Below are 11,413 nucleotides of genomic sequence, written 5' to 3'. Positions count from 1 at the left end.
AGAAATCCTGAAGCTGCACAGCTGCTAGGATCGGATCACCTGACCGCAGCAGAGTGGGATTAACGCAGCCTTTCATGCTCACAATATCATCATTCTCTAGCTCACTTTTTATTATTATTATTATTTTGGTACATATACACTGATTGTTTTATTTTTATTTATTTTTATGTCTTAACAATTAATTTATAAGCATGTTATACGGACTGACCTACGGAAGACGATTAGGGCCATTGAAAAAACAAAAAAAGTTAACTGATTTTTAAATTTTATTTCAGAATAATATGAGAAAAAAGTCAGAATTCTGATTTTAATCTCAGAATTCTGACTTTTTAAAAAAGAATTCTGACTTTAATATTAGAATTTGACTTTAATCTCAGAATTCTGATTTTTAATCTCAGAATTCTGACTTTAATCTCAGATTTCTGACTTTATTCTCAGAATTCCGACTTTTTTTCTCAGAATTCTGACTGTAATGTCTGACTGTAATGTCAGAATTCTGAGAGTAATCTCAGAATTCTGACTCTAATCTCAGAATTCTGACTTTAATCTCAGAATTCTGACTTTAATCTCAGAATTTAGATTTTTTTTCCTCAGAATTCTGACTTTAATCTCAGAATTTTGGATCTTAATGTAGATGGGCACCATGAAGGAAGAGTTGTGGGAGCACTCAGCTTCACTGACAAAGATGTGAATTGTTTGGGAGGGCCAGTAACACATTGGTGAGAAATGACGAAATTAAGGCAACTTTTTACATGTTATTTCATTAATAAAAGAGCAGAAGGTGATTAAAACAATACAGCTAGTCTCTTAAACAGACATGGCTACAGGTTGATGCTAACATGTTTGTTAGCTGTCAGAATTCAGTTAGAATTCAGAGAAAAAGTCAGAATTCTGAGAAAAAAGGGAGAATCCTGAGATTACAGTCAGAATTCTGACTTTTTTCTCATATTAAACTGAAATAATATTTTAAAATCAGTTAACTTTTTTTTATTTTTTTCAGTGGCCCAAATCCTCTTCCGTACTAACCAGATTGTGTTGTAAAGTCAATGAAAAAATTTTTAGGATTACTTTATTATCTTTAGAACATCATGTCATGTACAGATTATTTATTTATTTATTTATTTTTTTTTTTTTTGAAAGCCACCTTAATATAATACACCCTCCCAAATGATTACCATCACGCCTCTGGTGACATCACTTACGCAAATGATTAGAGATCTTTAATGTTTATATAAAGGACTATATAAAGCGAAAATGCCTTTTTTAAAGATTGTTTGTTTCCCCCTTAAAGTTCAAGATGTAATTTACAAGGGGGGCACGGAACAAAGAAATAAAACACACACACCCATAATCTTTGTGCCATCATATTGAGGACCATGTGTTGACCCCCATTGACTTCCATTGATTTTCAGTGATTTTCAACCATTTCTATGCCCTAACCCTAAATGTAACCATTACCAATGCATACCTCATCCTAACCCTCACCAATTGACACCTTAGCCCTAAACCTAACCATTAGCAAAATAGCATGCGAGGAATGGGAAAATGTCGTCACTTTGCAACAACTGGTCCTCAATTTGATGGTGAAATTGGAAAATGGTCCTCACCCTGAGGGCTAGACAGGTACACAAACACACACACACAAAAATAAAAAAAACAGGGCAAGATCAAATTGTTTTGTATACTAAGGGAGCCATAATACCAAGGTTGCAGACTCCCGAAAACTGTGATCCTATAGCTGCAGTTTAAAGGTGACTTTAATTTCTAAATGTAAATTGTACAGGTGAAATAGAAAATTGGTCCATTTAGTCTCTTCCATCAGCACATCATCATAAAAAATCAATTCAGTATTACACTGCAAAAACTGGTCTATATAATTAGAATTACATTTACCTTTAATTCGAGTAGGTCTCTCAAAGTAATGTGCATTTTTGCCCTTATAACAGGATAATTAGATATGATTCACTTAAAGATATGGTTGAGGGGAGTGTTGATCTAGTGGTTAGGGCAGTGCGTTTGTGCTCTGAGAAGGTTGCAAGTACCCAGTTTGATCTCCACAGCCTGCCCTCTGGGTCCCTGAGCAAGACTCCTTACCCCACACTGCTCCCCGGGTGCCACAGAATGGCAGCCCACTGCACCCCACGGGGATGGGTTAAAATGCAGACAGTAAATTTTCCCCGTTGCAGGAAAATAAAGGGATTTAATTTTTTCTTATTTTTAACATAACTCATTTGATTCTACAAGAACAATTTATGCATCAATGTACTTAATTCATTAAAAATGTCTGTAACCATTTAAAACATTTTTAGTGTATGTTTCAAGCACAGGTACCATAGCAGGGGCCTATAGAACCCTGTTCTACAGGGGCCCCTGTTGCCCCCCCTGTCTAGAACCGCCATTAAACCATCCAGCTCCAAATCTAAAGTGAGTAATCCCTACCTAAAACAAACCTTGCAGGCTCACAGAGCTGCAGTTTGAGCCAAACCCGACCTTTCCTCCAACCAAAGATGATCCAAGATGATTAAGTCGTCATTTTTAATGTTAACCTAAATATGTTTAAATAAATCAAAAATTAAATCATATCCTAGGGTAAATAACCAGAGTATACATCCTTTGTCTGCATTTAAAAACACATCTTTAATTTACAATGCAGTAAATAGTAAAATAAACAAATATTTACCTGACATTTATAAGGGTGAAGCCCCATCAGTTCACAGTTAAAAATCACTTTCAGTTTAAAATAAACATCTGTTTATTTATACCCCGCGTTATTAAAAATAGCGCATAAACCCAAAACAAATGAAAGTATATAACAGTTTTCGTAGCTGCCTATGGTTTAAAGTCAGCATTTTGAATATACTTAAGTCAAGTCTTTCAGTTTAATATGAAGCAGGTCTAGATCTGATATGTAAAACGTTCACTTGTCTAACAAAATTAAAACGGGACAAAATAGCTCCAAAATGAACAGAGAGAAAGAATTTTCTTTCCCTAGATGATTTGCTTCCCACTCGTGATATGAAATGATGAAAACAAGGACTTCATCAAAGCATAGGCAGTATCTTTGATGTGCACAAAGGGGGGCAGAAAGTACAGGTCAGAACAGTTAAGCTGCCAACAAGTTAAGTCTTTCTGATGTGATGAGGCATGTGTGCGTTTCCAATCCTGACCCACATTTTTTTTAATGGTTCTCTTTGCACAAGAATATCTGCTTCAAAGCAGCAGCAGCACAATAAAACTGTGTGTGTGTGTGTGTGTGTGAGTGGAGGAGGGTTATTCTGACTCACTGCTCTAAAGTTTTAATCCCAACATATTTACTATGTAAACCCAAGGAGCAGAGTGTCCATTTATGTCCATGTTCCCCAATTTCTGGGAATAAAAGAAGCTCCAGCCGGCATGTGATCAGAGCGGTGGGGATTCACTTGCGGCTGAAGCCTGGGTAAGGAGGAGGCGGGGAGTAGCTGGCTTGCTGAGGCTGAGCTGGGGTGTAGGGTGGCGGTCGTAGCGATGGTGGGTACATCTCATAGTCGTAGGTGTAAGGAGGTGGAGGACCTGTGGTAAAGAAAGAAAAACAAATGTTTGTACTATATGATTTACACTCATATCTCTGCTATGGTTAAAAACCTGTCAGGCTCAGTGACTATAAATGTCCCCAATTTCAGTAAAGCAATTGCACCATCTAGTGGTACAATTATGCAATTGCAATTAGAACAAAATGTACCAGCTTTAAAGATAAAAAAACTGAGAATTATCCAATACTTATTTTTCCCCCACAACTAGTCCTGCATAATTTTAAACCATTTTAAGGTTCCCCCTTTGAATACTTTGTTTTCTCCTATGAATTTAGAGTCTTTAGTGCATTTAAATCACTGTACTTGTGGATATGTGGATCATGGCGGCGCCTTGCAAAAGCGATTGGGAACAGCTCCAACAATTCCATAAAATATTCCATTCAAAACACTACCAATCATGTCATTTTATCACTGCTGCACTTTAAGAAATGTCTTGAGAGCTGTACTGAATAAAATGCCATTTTGTATATACTCTGCATGTACAAAATGATAATAAAGTTTGTCTAAGTCGGAGTCATGGTTTAAAGAAAATTGCATATGGTATGTTCTAATTTTTAAAGGTTGTTTTTCCTAAGTCACCGATTAATTAAGCCTCTTTTAAGGTAGCCTTTTCAGATGCGTCAAAAAGTATACTGGGTCTAAATTAGGGCCGAAATAATCAGATTAATTGATTACTGAAATAATCATGAACTATTTTAGTAATTGATTAATCATTAAGGGAAGTGTAAAGACTCTAAAACATTCCTTTAGGTGACAGAGCGACTGGGTCAATTTCATAAAAAGTCTTATATAGTTAACCTTTTACTATCAGACTAATTGATTAATAAAAAGAAAAATATCAACAGATAAATCGATTTGCAAAATAATCATTTGTTGCAGTCCTAGTCGAAATCCAATGCAATAATTTTGACAAAGCTCTCATATTAATGACAAGTATTGTGTTGATTTGATTCAGACAACATCAGGAAGACTAAGATTTAGTAAGTTTTTCTAATTATAATTTCTTAAGGAGTTCCCCAAGGCTCATTTCTTGGTCTACTTTTATTTAGTATCTATATCATCTGCCTGGCTGTGTGTTTCCTGGCCCGGGCCTTTTGTATGTCTTCCTCTTTTTCTATATCTGTTTCTGTCTCCTTGAACCCGAGTCAGCCTCGACAGATGGCCGCTCACACTGATCCTGGTTCTGCTGGAGTTTTTTCCTCTCCACTGTCGCTACAAGCATGCTAGGTGTGAGGGATTGACTTCGAGTCAATGAGTCGATGCAATCAACTGGTTTTCCTTAGATGGAAAACTTTGAATTAATCTGACTGTATGATCTGGTTGAATTTTCTCTGCAAAGCGCCTTGAGATGACGTGTTAATTGGCGATATATAAATAAACTGAATGGAATTGAATTGATATGTTCCCTTTATGTTCCATCTAACATTTTTAACTAGACATTTGCTGATGACACTAAGATTTATATTTAAATAATATATTCAAATCCATAACCGAGTTGATGAGTCTTTAACATAAATGGATGGATGGGCCAGGATTTGGTAGTTTCATGCAGAAGGTTGAGACTAAACACATTTCAGAGATGCTTGTCAGACCCCTCGGGTCATCGGAGATATCCTCTCTCATCATTTTGTTTCAATACTTTGCACCTATGTAATCAATTTCTATTTTAATCATGGAATTAACATTACCACATCTAGTGCAAATATATATTGCCTTCCCGTTTCTACCAGTTTGTACAATGCATAAGTATTGATATTGCATCAGGTTAAGAAGTGTCTTCATGAAATACGATCGGAGCCACAGGGCAGCCTGAAAACAGCTCAGGTGCTGTCGCATGAAGGAGAAACGCAGCTGTGAATGAAAGATTGTGAATAAATGATGAGGCGGTGACAGAAAAAATAGAAACAAAGGTCAAGGAGTGTCACAGAACACCAGCTCTGATGCAAGATGATATCTGATTATTGAAAAGAAATGTATAAATAATAATAAAATAAAAATTTCTGCCTTCAAGCAACGACAGATTGTAATAAATATGGTCAAGGAAAAATGTTCTTCCACTTTAAACTCTTACATTAATCCACCTCTTGTTCAGGCACACTCCCTAAAGGCGAAGGATGGATTACATTTTAGAGAACTTCATCTTTAGACTGCCGTAAAATTCCATCTTATGGCCTCATTTGACAGCTACTAAGGTTAGAAGCAATTATATGTCAATCTTACAACATGATGTATTCAATTAATTGGGCCATTGCAGTAATTAAAACCAAGCAAACTATATCAAACATTTATTAATGCTAATTTGGATTATTTTTTTTATTACAGCTAAGCCAAAATCTAGTTTTTCTAAAAATTGTAATCATCCTGCTCAAGTCCAAAAAACAAAATTTTTATTGCAGAAACAAGGTAGTCTAGGTAATCGTTGCCATGCAATTGGCTAAAGCTAGGCGTTTACAGAGTGCTCCTTCCAAGCATGTTGGTGGAAAGTTGAATGGAAGAAATAAAAATGGGACCAAAAAGATGAAAAAGCAAAATTTAGGGGATTTAGGTAAATTTGGAAATGCAGACAAAATAGCAAAAAAAATGTAATCAACAAAATGTATATAAATCCAAAGGAAAAAGTTGAATTACTACTAAAAATTTATGATTTTGTGTATTTTGTCTTTTTCTTTTGGGCCCGTGATAATAATAATAACATTATGGAAATCTCTGATCATCATAATATTAAGGAAGAGGGTTGTTTCTCTGTCCTTGACAGGAAAGCCATTCAGTAAAAAAACAAGTGGATCAAGTACAGAATTAAAGAAAAAAAACTTGTGAATATGCTTGCTAAAGGTTGGGTGACTATCGGCACAGTGACACAAAATCTTTTATGGTCTGAAAGGCTACCAAGTAAAAAAATAAGCTATTTCTCTCCTCAGGAAGAGTTGGCCAAAATTCAAGCATTCGGATTTGTAGAAGGATACCAAAAACAGTCGCCCCTTTATTCTCAAGACACTTTATTGATCCAAAAAGAACATTAAACGTTGAAATAATATGGCCTTTTTTCCCCCCAACAAGTTGATTTATATGTTGATAGCTGTAGGCAGGTTAGATCTGCTGCAGAGGTCTGTTTTGCACATAATCTGTAAAAGTCTCTGACTTAGGAAACACTTTGTTGAATAGGCTTCTGAAGAGGATGTTCACAGTTGCCTATAATGCTTTTTACTTCATGAATAATTCTTCTTTGTAAATCATTTCGAGAGATTCAATAAGGGAGTTTTCTAGCCTTCTTTTGATCCCTGTCTGCTTGTATGTTCAGAAAGCATTGCCCATAATGACCGATTGAAGATATGGCTTTAATTCACTCCTCCTCTCTCTGCTCCTGCTCTGCATCCTTGGCACCTTCGTTTTAACTGGGACTTGCAGAAAGAGTTAAAGTATTATTGGAGAATTTGCTATATTTGATATTTGATGAGCTACTCTGGGGTGTAAAAAAAAAAGAAAAAAAAAAAGACAGATTTGTTATGGTTGCTATGGTTATGCATAAGAACAAATGCCCCAAAATGAAATGAAAAGAGCAAACATTGTTTCAGCAGCACAGCATCCAACATCAGAGATAAATACAATCACAATTTATTTTTATTTGGTAACCTATTTTTCAGTCAAACATTGTGACCCACCTGGATAGCCCTGGGTCACAGTGTTGATGTAGGAGGTGCTGAACACGCCGACCCGCGCTCCGCGTCCATTCTTCATGCACATGCACACGCAGAGGAACAGGGCAGCCACTGCTCCCATCAGAAACACCACACCAAACACGATGCCGGAGATGGCAGTGCCCCTGGAACAAGTACACACACTCTATGAGCCATCCAAACGTGTAAGGCCTTTTCACCAGCACTTGCCCCTCTCTGCCATCACTTTTCCTGTGCTGCCATGGAGATAAAATGCCTCATCTGATCTAACTCAGCTGTGAGGCGTGTGCAAATCAAGCGACAAGAACATGTGCGCTCGCTGCAGAGGAGTCTGTGAATTGGCACTTGGAAAAATAGCTCATTAGCAGGTTTGTAATTACTCAGCCGAGTGGTTTTAATTCAAATGTTTGGCATTGTGATCAAAATGTGGTGCAATGGGAGCTAAAGGGGACAACTGGAGCATCGCAGGTTGGTCTTCAAGGTAAAGACAGGTTTCATAGTTTGATCAACCTGCTGAAGCTACTGCGTGACGGCTGCAAGGAGTCAAAAGGTCAGATGCTTTGCGGCGCCTTCTGGGTTGTTTAGTGACAGCTGGTATGTGAGCTAGCCTGCTCTCATTTGAATCATAGGCATAATCTAAAGCTATCGTACTTTAGGTTTTTTTTTTTTTTTTAAGAAAACTCCTTTGTTACCCATCACTTTTAAAGAAGGAAAGTTCAAATCAACTCCTTTCCCCATTTGGAGAAGTGGCGGTCTAATGGTTAGGGCATAGAGCTTGAAATACTGAGGTTCTGAGTTCGAGCCCCACTCCCACAGACTGCCACTCTGGGTCCCTGAGCAAGACCCTTAACTCCACACTGCTCTCCTGGCGCCGCACAATGGCAGCCCACTGCCCCCCAAGGGGATGGGTTAAATGCACAGTGTTCATTTCGTTGCTCTGTACTTGTGACAGTGTAATGACAATAAAACGCTGTGAAAAAATAATAAAATTTTAGGATATCCAAGAGAAGATGAAAGCACTAGTTGTCCTGTTTGCTTTTAGGAGATAATAAAAAAAAACTTCTTGGGAACGGAGGCTGCTACTGTAAAGGCTTGAGCAGCACCTACCTTACTTAAGTTTCTATCCAGTATGTTAAAAACTCTAAAAATCATTCCAAAGCATCAAAAACCTCAAAGAAATGTCAAGGGAATTAAATAAATGAAGAAAAAGTGCATTCAAAAGATTTTAAATAAAGAAAAAATGCTGTTCTAGTAACATTTTGTCTGCGTGTTCACTTACGAGAGGACGTCCCCGACGTAGGCATAGTAGGAGCAGCAGAACGGTGGCGAGCCGTCACAGCAGTACTCTATACAACCTTCACAGTGGGCCTCACCACCACCTGAAAACACAAGTCCACATCTTTATCAGATGGAAAAACATACGTTAATGAAGATAAAACGGTGACGGAGATGAGTACAGCCTGCAATTATCCAGGAAGGACGTCTGAGCAGGAGCCAATTAGTGAACTCGCTTCTACTGCGATGCCTCAACAGGAATCCATACCGATCGGCTTTGATGTAAACTTGATGAGCTCGAGAGGGCTAATACTCACAGTTTGTACCACATATTTAGTGTGAAATTAAACATAAGCAGTGCTTAAAGAAAAGCTGCCCCCTATTTTGTGGCTTTATACAATGTTTGAGGTATTTCTGGCTTTATCTTATGACTGAGCTCCATCTGAAATTGGGAGCTGGCCAAATATGAACCAAGGGTCCAGTTTCTGCCAAATTGGCTCCAGCAATCAAGATACTGAGCAAAACTCAATTTTTAAGCACATATTCAAAATATCAAGTTTTTATTTAAACTATTTTGAATCATTACGGCTAAAGTGAGCAGACGCAGGACCAGGTTTGAGTAAGCTTGGCTGTTAGTCTGGTCTAAATCACAGTGTTAACTGATGTGTATCTGCTTTTGTGAAACTGAGTTGAGGCTTAATTTGGCCATGATATTAGAAAAAAAAAATCCAGATTTAAACCCTTATCTTTGTTTCAATGAAATGGGCCCCAGATCAGCTAACTCTCACTGGTGAAAAAACTCTTATTACTGACTTTTAAGTACATAGAGTTTTTCAAGTTCCCAAAACTGGTATAAAACCAGCTTTCCCATCCAAACTCAAATTGATAGCCAGGCTTTACTGTTTTAGCCATTTTCTACCCCTAAACAAACCATTTCATACCCACGTATGCCCATCATTCTGGTCCTATTGGCATTCTGATGACTTACATGGAATAATAATTTAAAAAGTGCTCAAATCTTATAAATTATAAATAATTGTGGGTTATTTTAAGCAAAATTTGATTCCACATTTTTAATTCTTAAAGGTAAAGAGGACCATCTTTTGTTTCCTGGTGGATCATCTAAATAAGTGGTCCTCCTAACTGTCAATCATCCTGGTGATGTGTTTACGTAAGGCCATCCTACGCGCTCATCCCTAGTTAGCTATCTTTTTCTGCACATGCGCACTTTCAGGTGTATATCTGTGGGGAGCTACGGTTTCAGACAGTCATTGAAGCTCACCTTTCTTTAAAAATTGCCGAGGGTCGTTGGAGAAAAAGTGTCTACGAAGTGTATGAGAAGAAAAGAAAGGCCTCAGAAGAGGAAGATACATCGCAGAATGCTTTACGCAGAGAGCTCTCCTTGCAAAGCAGTATGGGATTTGCTGTCACAGCGGCCCGCTATCATGATAGGCTGTCCCTAACTGACAGCGGCGACAAATAATGATGGCGCAGGCACCGCTCAGTGGAGGAGGAGTTACGTGACCAACAGGGAAGGAGAAGTAGTGATCATCTGTCCGAACGGTAAGTTAACCGAGTTCACTATAAAGTCCCCTATATAGTCCCCTTTCTATACAGTGATTGAGGGACTTGGGTGTTAGAGCTGAGGTTCAGACACAGTAAGCTTGCAAACTTTTAAACAGAGCGTGCATGAGGAGAAATGGAATCCTGCAAATTTGCTCTCTGTACCTTTAAGAAATTTGATTTTGACTCCTGATCAAAACAGCTAAAATTATAGAAAATTCCTTCAAAAAAAAGCAGCAGGTTAAAGGAAACATCTGAAAAAACATTTCATTTACATCTTCTTTGCTTGAACACCAGTAGATATGCCAGTTTTACTGACAAAAAAAAGATACTGCTAGAAAAAAAAAACAAAAAAAAAAAACAAGAACCCCCCCCCCAACCTATTACATTTTCAATCAATTACATAAAAAAGACCAAATGTCCAAGCAACAAAAAGCAGCATGCAGCATCAGTCGGTTATGGCTGGTGTGCTGAATGAGGCTGACAGATTTATCTGTGACAGAAATATCTAATGAGGACATCAAAAATGGATCCAGACCACTGCTGGATGCCACACTAACCTTTCCTTTGACATTTTAGAACAAAACAACTCCAGACTGTAAAAAAAGAAAAAAAAAAATAGCTCTTCCTACTTAGCAATAAGTGGAGGAGGAGGACAGAAAATACTGTAGCTCTATTTGTCTAAAAAAAGAAAAAGTGTATTTTTCCTGTAATTTTGCAGTTTTCAGCAGCACCTACATGGTCAATCTGCATCAAATGCTAAAATTGTTCCTTCCTTATAGTGACTTTCATCTGAAAAAAACTACTTTAATCCAGGAGCTTCTTAAAGGGCAGAGTATAAAATCCGCAGAGCAGAACAAAGACAATCAAGATTCAGACAGACAGATTCCTTCACAGTGGATCTTCGGACTTCACAAAGTCCTGCTTTACAGCTTATTGCGGTCCTATTCACAGCAGTCTCTGCGACGGAACGCTAACCCCATTGGTCTGTATGCTTCCTCTCTGATTTATGCCCTCCTTACCCCGTCTACGTTCTGGTGGGTGGCCCTCACTAGGCAGGTTTGCTGTGGTTTAACATGCTTTCCATTTTAAGATGGATTTAACGGTTTGGATACGCCTTTACAACACAACCTTGACTTGTAACACTCAACAACTCTGTCCCCCGACTTGTTTGGAGAGTATTTTGCTTAGTAGGGCTGCAGCTTCTGAGGCCTTTCAGCAATCATATGTTTACACTGATGGATCATGCAAGACCGCACACACCTGCACTTCATTTCACTAATTATGTGACTTTTGAAAGCAATAGAACTTAACATGGGCTTAATAGCAAAG

General features: G+C 37.9%; 1 protein-coding gene across 1 annotated transcript in view; it reads right to left on the bottom strand.

Moving 5' to 3' along the window:
- Positions 1 to 2,589: 2,589 nt before the first annotated feature.
- cyyr1 (cysteine/tyrosine-rich 1) overlaps positions 2,590 to 11,413 on the bottom strand; it is an 11,600-nt gene continuing 2,776 nt past the window's right edge. Inside the window, exons 2-4 of the mRNA XM_015390525.1 lie at positions 8,523 to 8,622; positions 7,229 to 7,389; positions 2,590 to 3,549 (exon numbers count right to left, since the gene is read on the bottom strand). Coding sequence (XP_015246011.1) covers positions 3,416 to 3,549; positions 7,229 to 7,389; positions 8,523 to 8,622 — 395 coding nt within the window. The 3' untranslated portion in view covers positions 2,590 to 3,415. The remainder of the gene's footprint in view (positions 3,550 to 7,228; positions 7,390 to 8,522; positions 8,623 to 11,413) is intronic.

Source organism: Cyprinodon variegatus, unplaced genomic scaffold (genome assembly GCF_000732505.1).
Source record: "Cyprinodon variegatus isolate N-32 unplaced genomic scaffold, C_variegatus-1.0 Scaffold503, whole genome shotgun sequence".
NCBI lineage: Eukaryota > Metazoa > Chordata > Actinopteri > Cyprinodontiformes > Cyprinodontidae > Cyprinodon > Cyprinodon variegatus.
Note: the sequence above shows the minus strand (reverse complement) of the source record. Positions and strands in the feature narration are given on the sequence as shown.